The sequence below is a fragment of the Xenopus laevis genome, chromosome 9_10S (assembly GCF_017654675.1).
Source record: "Xenopus laevis strain J_2021 chromosome 9_10S, Xenopus_laevis_v10.1, whole genome shotgun sequence".
NCBI lineage: Eukaryota > Metazoa > Chordata > Amphibia > Anura > Pipidae > Xenopus > Xenopus laevis.
In genome coordinates, this window is record NC_054388.1 from 96,704,955 (window position 1) to 96,726,244 (window position 21,290).

Here is a 21,290-nt window from a genome sequence, read left to right on the forward strand (position 1 = left end):
GTGTTATTTTCAGCGAATGCGATAACTGGCGAAAACATTATTTTGCACAAGAAAATTTGCAAATTTATATTTACCGCAGGTTAGTAAACTGGTGAAAACGTATTTGGCGACTAATTTGTCTATATTTTGTGTGCATATTTTTACCGCGCTTTAGTAAATGGACCCCATTTGTTGTACAGCCTCCGAGCAGAGTCCATTACCAGACTCATGCAGGGTTACCATTTGTGGCTCTCACACTATGAGAGACACAAATGGCGGTAGATTATTAAAAATTAACTATGGACTTTACCTCTGAAGCAAACATTTATATAAACATTAACCAGTATCTACAGGCCTTCTCGTCTCATTAAATCCTTTACACACTCTATTAAAAGAGTACAAGGTTCTAACAAACTCAGCTTTGCCATTACACTTGTAACATTTAAAATCTGTGCTTTTCCTATTGCTTTACACCACACCAGGACATCTGCCATTGACTTAACATGTTCTCGGCAGGAGTTGGAGTACTTTTATTTGGATTTTTAACACCATCAGACTTTAATGAATCCCCAAAAATTTGTGTACAATGAAGGAGTAATATATATTTTAAAGGGGAACTATCACAAAAAAAAAGAATATTTTATATAAGCTTCAGCTCACTGAAATAAGAATATTTTTAAATATAATCAATTAAAAATCATGTACAGTTACTCTTCCCCATCCCTCTATCTAGCTCTATAAAATTTTCATTTTTGCAATCGTTCACCTTTTAAGGAGAACTTAACTTTAAATTGAATATGGCTAAAAATGCCATATTTTATATACTGAACTTATTGCACCAGCCTAAAGTTTCAGCTTGTCAATAGCAGCAATGATCCAGGACTTCAAACTTGTCACAGGGGGTCACCATCTTGGAAAGTGTCTGTGACACTCACATGCTCAGTGGGCTCTGAGCAGCTGTTGAGAAGCTAAGCTTAGGGCTTGTCACTAATTATCCAGCAGAAAATGAGGTTGGCCCTGCTACAGGGCTGATTATTAAATTCTGATGCTAGTTGTACTGGTTTCTGTGCCGCCATGTAGTAATTATCTGTATTAATTACTAATCAGCCTTATATTGTGACATTTCTATTCTATGTGTACTGTATATTGTGAGTGGGTCCCTAAGCTCAGTAAGTGACAGCAGCGCAGAGCATGTGCAGTGAATCAGCAGAAAAGAAGATGGGGAGCTACTGGGGCATCTTTGGAGACACAGCTCTTTACTACTAAAGGGCTGTGGTCCCCTTGGGCTGGTACAGACGTCCAAAACATAATGTACTGCATTTCTGCCCTACTTCTTTAGTTAGGCTTTAGTTCTCCTTTCAATTTTAAGGAGAAGGAAATGTTTGATCACTGGGGGGGGGGGTGAGTTTGTTAATTCATTATAATTGCAAACTTTGATTTAAATTGCTAACATCAAACCATGAAATTCCTTGCCTTGACAGTGCACATGTACAGTCGCATTTGAATTTTAATCTCTAAATTCTGTTTTTAATCTACTGCACATGCATGCGGCCCAGGACGGCTGCAAGGGATCCTTGGGACAAGAGGAAAGATCGCAGCACAGTGCCTAACAAAGTGGCACCCCCAGGTAATTTAACCCTTTCCTTGTCCTTTAAGATCACAGGGAAACTTTGGGCAACTTCGGAAAACGAAGCACTCAGAGTGCCATCCCGCCGGGCGACTAATCTCCCCGAATCTGACAGTGTGTCTCTGCCCTAAAGCTGTGGTTCCACGGGCAACAAATTTACCCAAAATGCTTTCTCGTGGTGGGGAAATTTTACCAAAATCCTTTCTTGCGGTGGGAAAACATACACAGCGCTTCACCTTGTGAAGAAACTTCGAGCTACTTCAGAAAACAAACTACCTATCTGTGAGCAATGATTTTGCAAAGGATGGTTTTCTTTCTAAGCTAACGACTGTCAGACTTGGTGATGCTCTTTGTACATGAAAATAGAACTGGATGAAAGATCATGCACAAAGAATAGTAAATCCTCTAACCAGGCTAGTTTTTAAAAAGGATATACATTTATTGCTAATTCTGGACTTTTGTTCAATTGCAGAGGAGCCTAACCCTCTCCCCAAACATATCACAGTCAGCTGTTCTCCTGTAGTGCCAAGATAAGTGCTGAGTACACACCGACCCAGAACCACACAGGTCAGATTCCAATGCGCATGTGTTTGTTCTACAGTCGCTGAGACCAAGGCTGGGAACAGAAGTGATGTTTATAAAAGACAAAATATTTCTATCTCTGTATTATGAGAAATAGGAAGTTAATGTTCTCCCTCATTACTCACAGTGGCACTAAAATGTATAATGGGAACCACAGGGGCACAGGCTGTTTTTTTAAACTCGGCTTCACAAGTGAAATATATATTTATATTTGTTGCTTCATGACAAAATGTCAAATATAAGCATGTATTTAATGGTATGCAGGTTATATATATAGCTATATCTATATCTAGCATATCCAATAGCAGTTAGTAAAGAGATTCAGTTATACGCCCATAAAACTGAAGGCACAATACTGTATATCTGTGTACAACATAAGCCAGATAAACATATATACCATATATATAGAAGACTATTTTACTCCCTTGCAATCAGCATAATTAGTTTAAAGGGAGATAAGCTCTGTATAATAAATTCAGCTTTTCCATTATTATAGCGTGTTCTTCAGACTTAATGGTAAGAACTGATTATACACAATGGGAATAAGCACCTTTTACTCATCCAAAAGTTGTTCAGTGACCAAGTCTTATTAAAAACAATAAGCTGCATGCTTCTCAACACAAGTCATTTCCATCGTCCTTATGTTGATTGCAGGTGTATAATTCTACATAATTGTAAAACATATAGAAGTACAATTACTGTATGTAAAGATCAATTTTAATGAGATGTAAGAAATACATTTTGGAATACTTGAAGGAGCAGAAACTTGTACATTAAAGAAGATTATATATATATCTGGCTCAAATGCTTCAACTGAAATAAAATTGAAATTATAAAGATTTTGGCCCATTCCAGAAAAAAACTATGGTACTAAAAATATTGGCATACAAATATTCTCATTCTTAAAAATATTCTATTTGGAATGTTGGTAAAACTGTCCTCTTTGGAGACTGGTCACCGAAGGCAAATTTTGCTGGAAGTTTGTGTTTTAACAACCGGAATAGCTCACAGCAAGACACTTTAATAGGTGTAACTAGGCTGAAACAGGGACTGAGATGAAGCAGAATCTGATGATCCAGATGGAACATATTGTCCAAGAGTTGCCAAACCATTAATCTGCAAAAATACAAGTGAAAGTTTATAAGAGTGTCCTAAAAAGTATGAAAATTAGACATTTCTTGAGCATTTCTTGATGGATCAACACATGCAAGAACAATCCTTTTGGCCACAAGTGAGAAGTCTAAGTGACAGAGTCAGCAGATTATTATCTTGTATATAGGGTTATTGATGACCTCCATGGTTGATATCAGGCAATATCAGCAATACTTTAGACAGGGTTTATAATGCTGGGAGGCCAGGACCTCATTGGGTTCCTGTAAGCGTGCATTATCTTGCAATATTTGGTATCCAGGCCAACATAAGAGTCAGCTCTTGAGTTGCCTGAAATTTTTACCCAATATAGCCCATCATGCTAATAGGATCAACTTACATTTTGCCTTACAAGTACATTGAATTATGTATGCCTATTTAAAACTTGAACCTCTGAGGCACAATTTGCAAGAAAAACAATGAGAAAGGAAAAATCCTGACCTTCGCTCTCTTAACAAAGGCTTCCTGAGCAGCTTTCTCATTCTCACTCTTTCCAAGCCAGGCAGAGAGTGCTGATGCCTGTAGAGCACGACCATATGAGAAAGACACACGCCACGGCCGAGTAAGACTGCAGCTATTCATAGCATTGAGGTTACGGGAGGCCTCTTCTTCACTCTGACCTCCTGAGAGGAAGCAGATACCTGCAAAATACACATGGAATATACAGTAAGAAATAAGGAGACTGTATTAAACAACACCAAAACGCATTAAAGGGATTCTGTCATGATTTTTATGGTGTCGTTTTTATTTCTAAATTACACTGCAAATAATTCAATCTACAATATAAAATGTTGTTCCTGAACCAACAAGTGTGTTTTTTTTTATTTATAATCTCAAGTAATTTTGCCTGGTCATGTGCTTTCAGAAAGAGCCAGCACTTTAGGATGGAACTGCTTTTCTGTCTGTTTTTTCTTTTGCCCAATGTACCTGAATGTGTTGCAATGGAACCTGGATTTTTACTATTAAATGCTGTTCTTATATCTACCAGGGAGTTGTTATCTTGTGTTAGGGAGCTGTTATCTGTTTACCTTCCCATTGTTCTGTTGTAAGGCTGCTGGGGGGGTGGAAGGGAGGGGTCATATCACTCCAACTTGAAGTACAACAGTAAAGAGTTACTGTTTATCAGAGCACAAGTCACATGACTGGGGGCACCAGGGAAACTGACAATATGTCTAGCCCCATGTTAGATTTCAAAATTTAGAAAACTCAGATAAAATTAGTGACTCCACTATAAAAAGTTCCTGGTGTCAATGCCAGGGTATATTGGATGTATAAATTACATTCTGCAAATAAATTTTGTCCATTAATTGATCCCAAAAGGCAAGTCTTGGCATCTGACTTCTTTATAATGTTGTAGTAGTAATTATGTGATCCATTTTAAACTCAGTCCACCAGTACTAATTACCTTCCAGATAATGTGGATAAATCCTTCCAATGTGCTGTAGTTCATGGAGCAATTAGGAAATAAAGAGTCTGGCAACAAATGGTACAACTGAACATATTACAGAACTATATTCATACCTGGAACTGCAGGAGGTACTGTACGTCTTAAGGCAGTGACAGTGGCCATGGCAACATCTTGAGGGGTATATTTTTGTGAACAAGACTGACCCCCTGTGACCATATTTGGCTTTAATAGAGTTCCTTCCAGATAAACATGGTGCTCAATGAGGGCAGCATACACAGCAGACAGCACCTTAGTGAGGAGGGATTACAATACCGGTGAGTTATTGGATTAATACATATACAGTATTTACTTTTGTGCATATTGCCTTCTTGGCCAAAGTTTCTTTATGTTGGAAAGTAAGAAGTATCAATTCTGAAAGAATGAGCCTTGTATGTGCCCCCTCTGTCTGGATACTTACACATTTTTATAGTATATCCTATAATACCTATGTACACACATAATATTCTGTACATTTACATAGTGGAAGTGGAAGACCTGATGGCTTGGTATAATAAACACTTTATATGTCCTTTTTCATCAGCAATGGTGCACAGTGGATGGGATGGAGATTATTTTGGGCCCATGATTAAGTAACCTAGAGGTACGAAACGCGTAGGGCCCTAGAAGATGTATGTACATTTTTAACACTGACCAATAAAATTAATTTTTTTAACTGACTTTTGGCCCTGTGGATTCCAGTGGAGTACCGGATAGCCCCACTTTTCCTGTTATCCAATTCGGTTTTCCGCTGGCCCATTTATTGCCCAATGATCTTGGTCAATGTAGGGGAAACCATTAATCGGGTCCTACAGCCTAAACCTCTTTTCGGTTTGGATTTACACAATAGAAGTGAAGCACTTCATCTTAAATATTAGTCAAGAATTTAACACCAACACATTTCATTGTTTAACTATTATGCATCACGGGTATGATGCTTATGGCTGAGAGATTCAGACTGCTTTGTGTATTTCTTACCTTTTCAGTTTCATATTGACACCTTTGGAGATCATGGGACCCATCAGACAGGATTTCTGGTTCCACAATTGGCACAAGCCCATTCTATTGAAGACAAGTAGTGCACAAAAGCTTAGTATTAGGAAATCGTCTGACAGCATCTTCTACAATAAGGGGCAGATTTATTAAGGGTCGAAATGAAAATTCAAAATTTTCTGGGGTTTTTTTATGGTCAAAACTGTCAAATTTATCATACTCTGGCCCTTTAAGAATTCAAATTCAACTATTCGCCATCACAAACCTGCCAAATTGCTGTTTAAGTCAATGGGAGAGGTCCAGGGATCAATTTGGAGATGTTTGCAGCCTTCCTGACATTCACGTTTTTTTTAGGAGAAAAAACTCAAATCGAGTTTAATTGAATTAGATCCGAGCTTTCAGGTCGTTTCAATTCGTCCAAGTTGGAAAAATTCTATTTCATTAATAAATTTCGATTGGTCGCATTTTGAATTTGTGAAAGTTTTAAAAAACTCACATAAATTTGAAATTCGAACCTTGATAAATGTGCCTCCCCATGTCAAAACTTTTTAGGTCAAGCCTCAATTGTAGGCCAGCCTCCCCCCCCCCCCCGCCTCATAGTTTCAAAAATATCTAGGAGAACAAATACATATTCACCCCAAGTGACCTTCCAATTGAGCAGAAAGAAGCCTAAAGTAAAGTTTAGGATCCCATCCTTCTGCCTGGCCAAACCGAATCTGAATCCTAATTTGCATATGGAATTCTGACATACAGTATTTGCATATGCAAATTAGGGGGAGGTAGGAAAATCGCGTGATTTTTTGTCACAAATTAAATTAGGATTCGGATTTGGTTCAGTATTCGGCCAAATCTTTCACAAAGGATTCAGGGGTTTGGCCAAATCCAAAATAGCGGATTTGGTGCATCCCTACTATCCACTAGGGCAATTTTTGTATGTTTGACATAGAGAAACATACCTGCTGACAGATACTGGCATATCGAGCTAAAACATTGGCATTCTCACGGATAGCAAGACTTGATGGTGCAGTATCTGAGATCTTGAGCACACAACGCCACTTTGCAAAGTCGGCACCATCCTTCTTATATTGAGCACATCTTTCTGCAAGCCCGTCCAAACCTGCGAAAGACAAGTGTCAAAGGCCAAAATATAAACCATGAGTCTTAACAGTAATGACATAAAGAATAAAGACACCATAAACAATCACACAGACAAACTGAAGTGTACCCTACCTTGAGTTGTGGTCTCTCCATCAGTCCCTGCTAATGGTGCAGTGCCTTTATCTACCTTGATTCCTACAACAATGCCAAGATCCTTGAGGATTTTGGGGAAGGGAGTTCCATTACGAGACTTCTGGTAGAGAGTTTCATGGAAAAAAATGACACCTCCAATGCACTTATTTATAGAGGGATCTGAAGTGAAAAGAAGGTCTCGAAAGAAACGTCTGTTCTCCTCTATGTTCTCAACATTAATGCGTTTGAGGCGGCTTCCCATAGTACCTGCATGATAACCAAATACAGCATCTCTCAGAACCATTCTGACATACAGTATGTGTAGCTCAAGGACAAAGGAAAAGTTCAGAAATGTTTTGCTGGAATGAGAGATAGAGACAGAGAATAAGAGTGAACAGGGAAAAAGCGAGCAAAGTGTTGGGCAGACAGCCATAAATGTAGTTGGGTGGCCACCTAAGAAATGTTTTCTCACCCACAGACTCATCTGCTGCCAGGATTCCTTTGCCTGGTGCCACAATCCGCTGAGCAATCTCAGACAGCTCCTTCTTCTTCTCTGTAGTTAGTGCTGGGAATACGGGAGCCATGGTTGTTGATTTCTGAAGGCAAGGATGAGAAAACCGGTCAATGGCGATGCTCATAGACGCATATAATTGCCGACCAATTCATGTTTACATTAACGTTATTATGATATATTACACAAAAGCCATGAATATCTTGCAAATTATATCATTAGAAATGGTGACTAGTGATGTCATCAGTTATAATCGGTGAGTAGTGATGTCATTTATTTTCACATTTAAAAGTGTGTATTATAATAAATAAAGTACCTCTTGTTGGAAAATATGAGGATATTAGAAGTAACCTCCTCGGTGACTTATAATATCCTTGTATTTTACTATAAGGGTACTTTATTCACTATATAAACCAGTGATTGTCAAACATTTTCAATTCAAGCCCCACTCCAATGTCCAACCCTTGGAGAGGGGCCTATTTAGCTCATTCTGAGTAAAGATAGTACAGGTGTCAACTGCAATCCCTTATCTCCCTTTGCATTTTTCATTAGGTTCTGTCAATTGCTAGTCAACTGTGTTATTGTTAGTATGAGGTTCGCCTACTTACCTTTCTGGCAAATGGGGACATCAGCCAGCCTGTAAAGGTGGCCATACACGGGCCAATAAAAGCTGCTGACAGTCGGTATCTTATTGGCACGTGTATGGGGCCCTCCGATGGGATTCCCCAATCCTTATCTGGCCGAGAGTAAGCCGATAGTCGGCCAGATGTTGATTGGGCAGGGCTGAAAATCCAGTTGGTCCAGCAATCCGACTGCCCATATACCTTTCAGTATGGTCTGATCGTTGGGCCCTAGGGCCCAAGATTGAATCAGCTCAATATCGACCACCTCAAGGTGGGCATATTGGGGAAAGTTCGGCTCGTTTGTCAAAATCGACAAAAGAGCGGATCTTTCTGTGTACTGTCACCTTTATAAGGGCTCTTACAGACAAGCGTTTTTACCGGCGCTCCCCTGCGTTCTTTTCAATGAGGCTGTACTCACACATACGCATGTAAGCGCCGAACGCAGGTTGGGACGCAGCATGTTGCATTTTACCTGCGTTCGGCGCTTACATGCGTCAGTGTGAGTACAGCCACATTGAAAATAATTCAGTGCGTCTACTCCTGCGCTCCCCTGCGGCTGAACGCATGAAACCGGAACGCAGGGGAGCGCAGGTAAAAACTCTCGTCTGTAAGAGCCCTTAGGTGCACTGGCCTCTGTTTCCACATTTCCCTCAAATCAATGGGGACAGAGGGTACTTATGGGCAGCACTACAATCCCTTTTAGGAGTAACCAAAAATAAAACTATACAGGCATGGCTGCAACAGGATAATGATTTGTAACTGCCTGCAATAAAAGCTTTAAAAAAAACATGCAATTTAGCATAAAAGCAAGTGCAGCTGGGTCACTGTGCACAAGGATCACTCTGCACAAGGTGTTTATGTTCTGCAGGCAAAAGGCAATCAGACTTGTTCCACCCTGATAAACAAGAATGTATTTTCTGCACTAATATTCCAGCTGCAGGGCTGCAGTGACTGCATTTTTAATTTAAGTGCATTTAGTTTTGCAATCTGTGCAGCTCAGCACCTTGCATTTATTAAAGGTTGGTGAACTCAGACTTTATAAGGTTTGATCATGGCTTCTTCTCTTTCTATTTTGCAGACAAGTATCTGCTACAAAATGCCTGGCATAAGTGCTGAGGAAAAGCAGGCGTGCCAAATGAGAATACTGTACTATTGACTGTCTTTCAGAAATGCTGATGTCTGCAACTGTTAAAAATGGTACAAACAAGTCAAAGTAACAAGGATTAACAAGCCCCGCTGAGGATTAAAAGGGACGGTCACACCATTAAGGCAATGGGAGATAGGAAATGTTTTGGTGCCCACAAAATTCAGTAAATTCAAGGGGTGGTGCCAAATCATCCAAACTTGCTTCCCCTTGGCTTCTACAATAGTCTCCTGGAAGCTTTAGCGCCAACACATAGGAGTTGGCACTTGGAAACGTGGCAGTCCACATTTCCAATCAGGCAATTGCCATAGCAGGTGTTTCATATACCCCCTCCTAAGCTACTAAAAACCACAAGCGCCAATGCACGTAAAGTCACCCGTTGGCCACTGGACTAAAATGAAAATGCATAGGCGGAGGGTGACTTTTGAGTTTGGGAAGGCTAATTAAAGATCGCCTATCACCAAAAAAATTTTCCCCTATTAGAGGTGCAGGCTAACAGTGCCTTCAGTGCAGATAGGTGAAACAATAGAATTTATTTTAAGATAAGTCCCTTATAGAGTGCTATAGCCACCTCGCTCATTAAGCAAATATGTGTGCCCCAATGTGGTCGTCCACACCAGGAGAATTCCCCCAGTGAAAAGGCCACAGTGCTTGATAGGGGTCTTTTCTTAAAACAGAACTGAACCCTAACAGTAAATAGTAATGATCTATGACTTCAATGTTGTCACAGGAACTCCCTATCTTGGATTTGTTAAGAGTGGCATTAACACTCACATGCTCAGTGAGCTTTGAGCAGCTGTTTAGAAGCTAATCTTAGGGGTAGTTGCAAATCAGAAAATAAGGTTGGCCTATTATATAAGATGGTACTACAGGCCTGATGATTACATTCAGCTGCTAATTGTGCCAGTTTGTACCAATAATCTGAATTATGTACTGATCAGACATAGATATAAATATATATTGTGTGTCTGTCCCTAAGCCCAGAGCATGTGCAGTGAAGTAAATGATTGGGAGTTGCTGGAGATGGGGAGCTACTGGGGCATCTTTGGAGGCACAGATCTTTACTGCTAAAGGGCTGTGGTTGCCTTGGGCTGGTATAGAAGCCAAAACATAATGTACAACACTTCTAGCCTATTTATTTAGTTAGGCTTTAGTTCTCCTTTAAAACAAATATTATTGTGTGCCCCATTTGGAATGTATCTCTGGTTGGTGAAACATTTTTTAGATTATAGGCATCCTAAACAAAAGCTATGGTTAATAGTTACCCTTCATGAATTCTCTCTCTCTCTCTCTCTCTCTCTCTCTCTCTCTCTCTCTCTCTCGCGCTCTCTCTCTCTCTATATATATGTTTTGTATTCCAGGTTTTCTATAAAATCCAGTTACAGCCGTGATCAAATAAACTAGTTCCATGTATAGTGTATAATATCCCTGACAAACACTGAAAAATAAATGCAGCGTAAACATCAAGTATAGCATAGTATATGTCAGAAATTTCTTTTGTGAACCTAGTGGAAGCCTTCACCTAAAAAAATATATATTTTCCCCAAAATATAAAGTCATGTGATTACATGAAAAAGATACAGACTAAGGCTAGTGTCTCTAAAAAAAATAAAAAACAGTGTTTCCTTGCTTTATTTCTCTTCAGATCAGGGGTCCCCAACCTTTTATACCTGTGAGCCACATTCAAATTTAAAAATAGTTGGAGAGCAACACAAGCATGAAAAAAGTTCCTGGGGTGCCAAATAAGGGCTGTGATTGGCTATTTGGTAGCCCCTATATAGACTGGCAGCCTACAGGAGAATCTGTTTGGCAGTACACCTGTTGTTTATCCAACTAAAACTTGCCTCCAAACCTGGAATTCAAAAATAAACCACTGCTTTGAGGCCACTGGGAGCAACACCCAAGGGGTTGGTGAGCAACATGTTACTCATGAGCCACTGGTTGGGAATTACTGCTCTAGATCATACTAAAAGTTTACATCCACTTTAAATGGCATTTAAAGGAAAAGGAAAGGCTAAAATTAAGTAATCTTTATCAGAAAGGTCTATATAAATACACCAGTAAACCCTCAAGGTAATGGTGCTGTGAGTCCTCTATCAAAAGAAAAACCACATTTCTTTCCTTCTATTGTGTACTCATGGGCTTTATCAGACTTCCTGTTTTCAGCTTAAACCTCTAGGGCTAGGACTTGAGCATGCTCAGTTTGCTCATCTCTCTCTCACTCCCCCTCCCTTCCCCTCCTCCCTGCTGTAATATGAGCCCAGAATTATGAGTCATCAGGCAGGAAGTGATGTCACACCAAGCTAATATGGCAGCTTCTATTCTAAACAAACAGACAGAGCTTTTAGAGCCGTTTACAGAATAAACATAGGGGCAGATTTATCAAAGGACGAGGTGAACTTTCAAATTAAAAAAATTAGAATTTCGAGCTATTTGTTGTGTACTTCGACTAGGGAATAGTCCAAATTAGATTTCAATTTGAAAAAAATTGTACTGTCTCTATAAAAATTCGACTTTGACCATTCGCCATCTAAGACCTGCCGAATTGTTGTTTTAGCCTATGGGGGACATCCTAGAACCTATTTGGAGTCAATTGGTGGACTTTAAAAAATCTAAATTTGGAAAAAACTTTGAATCAAATTCAATCGAATGTGCTATTCCTTAGATTCGTACAATTTGAATTAGGCCGAATACGGACCTATTCGATCAAAAACTGTCCTATTCGAACCAAAAAAAAAAACCTTTTGATTTCATTTCAGTTGGTCTTTTTGAATTTGAATTTCGAAATTTTTTCAATTCAAATTCGACCCTTGATAAATATGCCCCATTGTGTTATAACTTGCACTATTGTGGCTAATCTATTGGCTATAAACTGTAGCTTTACTTCTCCTTGAAACAATAAATTCTAGTCACCATAAAACTATCCCAATGGTTCTCTACAGAACTTGACCAGTCTTGTTCAGTGCTGGGAAAACAGTTTTTAATGCTTCCAATTTCAAAGAAGAACAGGGATTCTCATTGGAGGATTATTTTGCATTTAATGCATCCGCTGGCTCTGAAGAGCTGGAGCAAACGTTTTATTGATCAATAGCGACGCAGATGTTGCTGGACTACAGCTCTCTGCATGCTTTTAACCTTGATAACGTTATACAATGCTGGTATTTGTGATACTGTGACATTGAGCGAAGTTATGGTTGTGCAACAGGGGGTAGATTCCTTTACTACATGTTGCATGGCCCCCTGGATGCTCATTAACATGCAAAAAGTCTATATGGGTAATATACAAAATAAAGCTGAAATTGCAGACAACAGATAATTGGTTAATAAACTTTCAAAACTAGAATCTTAGTGCAGCAAGTAAACAAGAGATAACTTTCTGTACCCTGCAAGAAATAACTGCACGTACTACACACATTGCCTACTCTGCACATAACCCCCTGAACAGTATTTGCAAGTTCTCCTTCCCCAAGTGAGTGCACTTACTGCTGAGAGGAGAGACACAGGCAGCAGAGAATCCGTGATGAGACAGAAGTGATCACATCAGCTTCCTTATATGCTCTGCCACATACAGACCTAGGGGCGGCTCGAGACATTTCACCTGCTCTGATAGGCCCACACACTGAGCATGGACCAATCGTTGAAGCAGGATAGCAGTTTTTCAGTCGGTGTGTGTACAAAGTTCAGTAGCTTAGGCGAGATCGTTTGGTGGCTGCTGGTGTCACGTCAGCTGTTTGTTTGTCCTCTGCTTTTATACCTTAACATTAAAGGGGAACTATTGCAAAAATGAAAAATTTAATATGAGCTTCATCATACTGAAATAAGAAACTTTCTAAATACAATCAATTAAATATGCTCTACCGTTTCTGAAATAATCAAGTTTATCTTCACTATCCCTCTCTCAGCATCTGTTTCTCTTCATTCTCCCTTCATGCCCCAGTTGGGTGTCAGATAGTCATTGACAGTTAGATCCAATATATCTTATAGGGGGCTCCCTTTCCTAGCAGATGTATTAGAGCTCACTCAAATAACTGATTCCAGTACTAACAAAATAACTGCCTTTTGCACAAATTCTGCATGTAGAGAGACATGATGTCTGGTGATTTTAATAGAGTGAGCTCTAATACAAAAGGTAAGGCAAAAGGAGCCTCCTATAATGGTAGGACTACATGGACGTTTTTGGCATGATCCAAAGTGCTTCAACAAAACGCCAGCATCAAATCGCATGTGATGGAAATAAGGTAAGTGAATGCATTGTCGGATGTTGTCGCAGCTTTGATCCGACGCGACACGACTGTCAGATGTAGACGCTGCACGATGCGCCTGCATCCTACAGTCGTGTCGCGTCTTATCAGTGTTGCGACTTCATCTGACATTTCCATTACTTACCTTATTTCCATTGCATGGGAATTGACGCCGGCATTTTTTTTTTGCTGTGCATTGGATCGCGCCGAAAACGTCCATGTAGTCCTACCCTAACATATATTAGATCTAACGGTGAATGATTATCTGACACCCAACTCCTGAATGCAGACAGAATGAGGTGAAACAGATGCTGAGAGAGGAATAGTGAAGATAAACTTGATTATTTCAGAAAAAGGTAAATGTATTTAGAAAGTTTCTTATTTTAGTATGCTCAAGTTTATATTAAATTTTAATTTTCGAATAGTTCCCCTTTAAAAAAAAAAAGAAAAACAAAGGTTATTTTAAGGGATGGAGACGATCTCTCGCCTCATACAATCTAAATGCCCGCCTCCCTTTAAGGGGGTCTGGTTGAAAGCTGTTGTTATTGCCTTCGAATGCTTACAATGTAATAGCTGCAATTGCTGAAGCTGCCACTAGAAGCCTTCAGTGAGCTGACAGACTCTATGGAGTGTCTCTTGGAGTGGCACCAGCAGAAACAGAAGGGCCATTGATATAGGTCTTGTTGCAGGAATATGAATAGTGATCACAAGCTGGGTATTCAAGTGTTCTACTTGCACCCTCTCACAATTCTTACTACTGGCCATGATCTAGCACAGTGCAAGAAAGCATGGAAAGGGAAGAAATGGCATGCCAGAAAAAAACATGGTTCATAGCCCCATAACAACGACTTGCCCATGATGGTTTCAGTCAGTGTTACACTTGTACAATAAGTGACCCACTCATGGGACTAGATATGGAACTCCAGCTCCATCTGCTACTTTTTGCATTATACAGAAGCTTGAACCTAGACAGGCAGGTGTAGCACTTTATCAGAGAAGTAGTCCCAGTATGGTTGGAGGGTATAATCCCTAAAATGTTAATAATGTATTAGGCCTTTCTATGGTTATTCAGTAAAATAAATGTACATGGCAACATGGGCATCCGCAATAAAATGTTCCCGTGTGGGGGGCAAAGTCATCATCTAGACTAAGAATCAGCCATTATAATAGGTGGATGGAGACATATGGCATCAAGGGGCAAATTTACTTACCTCCGAAAATCCACCAGCGTTGTCTTCGCGCACATCGCAACACTTCGCCAGGCGTAAATTCGCCTGGACAACGCTAATTCACGAAGATCCGAATTTGCGCACAGGGTACCGAACGCTTGCGAAGTTTTGCTTGCAATAATATGTTAAGCAGTTCAAAATTACGCTAGCAATGCCTAATTAGCATACGGCGTGCCGTTAAAGTTGAATGGACGTATATGCTGCAGCAACTACATTACACTACACAAGGCCAGGGAACCTTAATAAAATTATATAAAAGTTCTTATATTGCCCTACACATGTGCCCACAGTATAGTTTAGGTGCCATATGTTATCAAATGTAGGGGGTAAGGAGGGTATCCCAAAACAAATTTCGATCTTTTTCAGCCTATCACCCTGTAAAAAGTAAAAGATGCCAACTTGTTTTTTGAGGAAGTCCTATCTACTCTATTGCACTTCGCCTGGTCTGAGGTGGTGAAGGCAAGTTTGGCGCAAGAGGTAACTTTCTGAAAAATCCGCGTATTAATGAATTAGTAGTAGTTACGTCCATTCGCCAGTGCGAAAAGTATTTCCATTCATCTGACTCTGCAAAAGCCTTCCCAATGTAAATAAGATCATATAAAAGAACATTTCACAACAAGCCTGCATATATATTTTGTTTAAATTAAGCGGTTTTTCAGTATATAGGGAAATTGAGGTACTGTGATTGTGCTTCCAAAAAGTCATGCTGACATGGCCATGCAGATCCACCTGAATCACCCATTTAGCACAAATGCTAGTCTTTTCCCTGGCAGTCTGGCAGTCTGGGCTCCCCTGCTATATAAATAAAAATACATACACATTTGAAATTTGAAATTCAAGGGCATATTTAGAACCTTAGTCTGGACCTGATTCGACCCCAAATCCTGGCCATTTTCTCACCAAGTCTTACCTATTTTGTACTGAACTAGAATGGCTTCATAATATGGGAGGGACTTTGACCAAACAACAACAACAACAGAAGAAGGGAAAAGACCTGAATAACACCACAGGCAGCTTTTTATTGCACTGAAAGGGAACTGCTGCTAGCCACTTCTGTTATTTGGCAACCAAAATCCAGAGGGGAACCTTTTTCTATACCCTATAGAACTAGCCACTTCAACTTACCCATTTGTCATAGCCGTGACACTAACCAAAAATCTTCAAGTGTATTAAATTACCTGTATAATGACAAAAATGAATGAAAAGGCAGAATACAATAAAAAACGGAACACGGAAATGCCTGCGAATTTCAATTACTTTTAACCTCTAGTTTTTTATGAAGGTAGCAAACTTTTGGAACAGTAACACAGTCTTATAAAGTGGGTCAATCCATATAACCATCCATGGGTTGACATATGTGAGCCCTACCTTTGTGCTCCAAAATACCCTCAGGGGCTGTAGATGGGAAAGTAGGTTGGCCATGTAACAATCCCAGGGGCTTAAAGAATTGGATTCCCATCCTGATATCCACCTTGAAGCAGAGTTCACACACATACACAAAGGAAGGTACCAGCAAATCTTTACCTCTACTGAAAGTAATTATTGAATTATTTTTGTTGAATGACACTGATAAAGCATCAGGTGTACAGGGCTGTGCAATATGTTGGTGCTCTAAAAATACTTGATGATAATAATAATAATAATTGCCCAGCTACAGGGGTGTTTATTAATAGGCTTGTGCTGCCTCCTTATGTCTGTGGACATGTACTGTATTCCTATAGTATCTTCTTACTCCCTTTGCTGTAGCATAAAGGACAGTCATGCTCTCACTCTTACACTGCTGCCTATAATGAATAGCAATACAAAATATATCTCTATGCAATGAGGGGGTGTTTGCAATGAAGATAATACACAGAATCTTTACTAGTCCAGAGCTCCTGTCTGCAGTCACCATTATTGCAGTTCCTTTCTTATCACCAAATTTGGCTCTTGAATTCTAGCAGTTCTGTTTTTGTAAAATTCCCAGGCTTAAAACATTAACATGCTATAAATAAAACTAAGAAATCATTTATCCTTGCAGAGAGTACACACTCTGTGGGTCACTTATTAAAAAAGGTAGAGGGTGCAGAGCTGCTGCATTGCTTGTGTTTGATATGGGGGTTGGGACCAGATTTAAAGGGGATCTATTGTCTTCTGTTTGTAATCTGTACCCCCTGAAAGCCAAATTGACACTGCAGAAGGCAAGGTGCAATGAGCCTGAGCTGACTTGTCAGCTTGGATGTCCAAGTTATAACGTAAAATTGACCTTTCTTAGACAGAAATGGTCTCCTGTCTCTCTCCAACAACATCTCAGAAATGTTTTAAACATTTCATAAATGCACATAATTCATGCATGCATATGCGTGTGCCTCAACATAGTAGCCTAGTGCTTGGGGGAGCAATTAAATAATGTGTATATATATATATATATATATAGTGAATAAAGTACCCCCTCTTGTAAAATATAAGGATATTATTAGTTACCGAGGAGTTTCATGACCATATAAAAACACGAGGCCGAGTGTTTTTATACAGGTCATGGAACTCCGAGGTAACTTCTAATATCCTCATATTTTACAACTGGGGGTACTTTATTTATTATAATACACAAATTTTAGTAAGTCATGTGACAGAAATGACATCACTACTCACCGTTTATAACTGATGACATCACTACTCACCGTTTATAAGGATATAATTTACAGGATATTCATGGCTTTTGTGTATTATATATATATATATATTTATTACCGGATCACAAGTTGATTGTGGGTACAGGGTCAAAAGTGTATCATATGATATCCCACACTCCATTTATAATAAATCAAACGTGTTTATTTAATAATGCATATCCAACGTTTTGGCCCACATTAGGGCCTTTATCAAGTACATTTGGCAAGTGTATCAGTGCTTGGTTAAATACTCATTTCCCCATCCAAATTAGTGCCAAATATGACGTCATAGGTAACAATAGACTTTAAAAAAAACTCATTCATTTGTATATACATATAGGCAGAATTTCTTTCTCACCACAAGGTGTCACTGCTGTGTCAGTAAATTACGTGTTCATTTCAGTGAAACAAGGTCCATTCCTATGAACCTGCAAATGTGTACAAATTAAATACTTAGTTACTATAATGACAGATGGATCAACTAGCAGTTAGGCAGGTTAAAATAGAGTTCAAAGGTTGAACTTGATGGATGTGTGTCATTTTTCCAACCTTACTTACTATGTAATTAATTGTTTCAGGGAAAAACCTGAAAAAAAGTACGAAAAATCATATTGAACAATTTTTTCGGGCTAAACAAGGATAGGGACCGCTCCCATTGACTTCTATACAACCTCAGCAGGTCTGAGATGGCTGATTTCAGATTCTGACTTTTTGCATCACCTGGCTTTAATGAATCCCAAAAAATGTAAGTTTAAAAAAAAAAACGAAAAATTTGAGATCTGCCCTAAAAAGCCTGACCGGAGTTTACTAAATAACCCCCCAAATTTTAAGCCCTATTCATATCTCCCAACCATCCCATTTTTCACAGGACAGTCCTGATTTGACAGCTCAGCCCGCAGTCCTGGAATTGTTACAGAAATATCCCGACTTTCTCTTTGATCTCCTGCACTGAACAGCCAGAAAAATATACAAAGTTTCTAAACTTAATAGGCTTTTGTCAAAAAGCCCAGAATACGTGCAAGGGCAGTTAGATACTTTTGTAACAATTTATGATAAGCAGAGAAGCAATTGTAACAATTTAAGATAAGCAGAGAAACAATTGTAACAATTTAAGATAAGCAGAGAAGCAATTGTAACAATTTAAGATAAGCAAATAACCAATTGTAACAATTTAAGATAAGCAGAGACGCAATTGTAACAATTTAAGATAAGCAGAGACGCAATTGTAACAATTTAAGATAAGCAGAGACGCAATTGTAACAATTTAAGATAAGCAGAGAAGCAATTGTAACAATTTAAGATAAGCAGAGAAGCAATGGTAACAATTTAAGTTTAGCAGAGAAACAATTGTAACAATTTAAAATAAGCAAAGAAACAATTGTAACAATTTAAGATAAGCAGAGGAGCAATTGTAACAATTTAAGATAGACAGGTCTCTTGGGGAAACTGCAGCTTAAAGAGCAATTCACTTTCATTAGCAAAACTGTAATAACACATAAAAAACCATAGAAATTAGTTCAAACTTTCATAACCTGCCAAATAGTGTAACATGAACATGGTAATTAGGGTGTGTGGCCACTAAATGGGAGCAGTCAAAAAAAATAGCTTCTTGGGGTCTTTTTGACCCTCTTTCTATTTCCAAAATGTTAGGAGGTATGCGCTATACGATGTGCTGACGCCAGGCCCTGGAACGCAGCGTCTTTATAGTGGTGCACTTCCGGTTTGCTGAGCAGTCACGTGGGCGGTGATGTCACAGCTGACAGCAGGAACCTTGGGCCAGGCAAGTGACAGCGCTAGTGCTGTCTCAGTGACAGAGAGGGAATGCGATGTGAGCGATGGTGTTGCAGCAACATTGAGTAGCTGACGCGAGAGACGCACACGAGGAGCAGGATGCCGGCCATGCTGATGTTCTCCAGGCGCTGGGCAATAGCCAGTGATGACCTGGTGTTTCCTGGAGCCTTTGAGCTGGTTATTCGGCTGCTCTGGTAAGTAGCCCATTATAATGTTCCTCTGCTTTCCCAACGCTTCCACTGCTGCATCTCCACAATGTCTGTCACGCCTGGGAGTTGTAGTTCAGGCGAACACTCTTCATTCCTCAGCTTGATTTCCAGGCACTTCTTGTGGGCTGCTCTGTATCATCTCATGAATTAATAGAACATAATGTCTTAGAGTGTAATTAGTCTTGTACCTTGTCTCTGTATTTCACTGGCCCCAGGCTTTCCTTTATTACTCCTTTATAGGCATGAGGAATTTAAGCTGTGACTTTTACTCTTAGGGGCAGATTTATCAAGGGTCGAAGTGAATCCGAAGGAATTTTCGAAGTAAAAAAATTTGAAATTCAAAGTAATTTTTTGGATAATTCGACCATCGAGTAGGATACTACGACTTCAAATTTACTTCGACTTCGATTCAAAGTAAAAATCGTTCGACTATTCGACCATTCGATAATCGAAGTACTGTCTCTTTTAAAAAAAACTTCGACTTCAATACTTCGCCAACTTAAACCTGCCGAAGTGCTATGTTAGCCTATGGGGACCTTGCGGAGCATTTTTCTAAGTTTTTGGAAGTCGAAGTAAAATCGTTCAATCTATCGCTGAAATCCTTTGAATCGTTCGCTTCGAAGGATTCGATCGAACGATTTTACTTTGACCGCAGGATACCCAAATTCGATGAAAAAAACTTCGACTTCAATATTCGAAGTTGAAGTATTTCAATTTCATGGTCGAATTTCAAAGTATTTTAAACTTCGAAATTCGACCCTTGATAAATCTGCCCCTTGATGTTGTCAGTTTTTCGCCCCACATTCCCCTATTATTCTACATTGATTTGTGTTTAACTTGACTTTGTGCGTCTCCATTTAACCTTTACTGAGTTGGAAAAATTCACATAACTGTGGAGTTTGTTTGTTTTTTAATTTTCTTACAGTTTTTAAGATATTTGTAGCCGTTTATTTTATAATATATTTATAGCAATTGATTGGTGCGTTCCACTGGCAGGTTTTGAAAATCCTGTAGGGCGAGAACTCTGTGTCTGTGTCTGTGTCTTCTTCAAACTGACCTTTATAGGGTGTATCACATCTCATTGTGACAATGCCTTTGCAGTGAACGTTCTGGGATCTTACTCGATGGTAGTTATATATATATATATATATATATATATATATATATATATATATATATATTCCAACCTGGTGCACTCACAACACTCTCTGCGGCATCTGCCTGGGTGCTGGTCTAATAATTACTTGCAAATTACTTGCAAATATCCAATAACCGCACTCAGTTATATATGTATATATATATATATATATATATATATATATATATATATATATATATATATATATATATATATGTATATATTATTATCATTATTATTTTTATTATAGATAAAGGGAATGTCAACACACAAAAAAACCCATACTAGAAAAAAAAACCCTACCCTGCGTAGACCAACCTCCCTCCTCCCCCAGGCAAATGCCGCTAATTTTTTACTTACCCCTCCATGCAGATCTGTCCCCCGCAGTTCACGGCAGCCATCTTCTTTTCTTCTTTAAACTTTGGAAGAAGACCTTCATTTTCGGTGCATGCGCAGTTGGAGTCATTTTACATTCTCAAAGAACTGCACATGCGCCGAAACTCCGCTCAGATTCCGAAGAAGACCAAAAAAAGAACTCCTGAAGCCAGATCTGCACGTCTATGGGGGAGGAGGGAGGTTGGTCTTCTCCTTTAAAGGTGAACAACCCCTGTTGCTGCTTTTAATAGCAAGTTGTTTTTACAAATAATTTTAAAACACTGAACATTTTTAATAAATGTATATTGGAAAGTTTTTTAGAATTATATTTTCTTTTATGAGGCAAATTTTTATTTCGGGATTGACTTGCCCTT

General features: G+C 39.1%; 2 protein-coding genes across 2 annotated transcripts in view; one reads left to right on the forward strand and one right to left on the reverse strand.

Moving 5' to 3' along the window:
- Positions 1-2,883: 2,883 nt before the first annotated feature.
- On the reverse strand, positions 2,884-12,777 carry aldob.S (aldolase, fructose-bisphosphate B S homeolog). Its single transcript, NM_001089178.1, is given in 8 exon segments — positions 2,884-3,304; positions 3,779-3,978; positions 4,859-5,033; positions 5,760-5,843; positions 6,731-6,891; positions 7,005-7,271; positions 7,477-7,600; positions 12,766-12,777. Coding segments are annotated over 7 exon segments (1,095 nt in total). The 5' UTR covers positions 7,589-7,600; positions 12,766-12,777; the 3' UTR covers positions 2,884-3,208.
- A 6,350-nt stretch (positions 12,778-19,127) lies between these two features.
- daglb.S (diacylglycerol lipase, beta S homeolog) overlaps positions 19,128-21,290 on the forward strand; it is a 30,054-nt gene continuing 27,891 nt past the window's right edge. Inside the window, exon 1 of the mRNA XM_018239180.2 lies at positions 19,128-19,388. Within this exon, the coding sequence (XP_018094669.1) occupies positions 19,294-19,388 (95 nt within the window). The 5' untranslated portion in view covers positions 19,128-19,293. The remainder of the gene's footprint in view (positions 19,389-21,290) is intronic.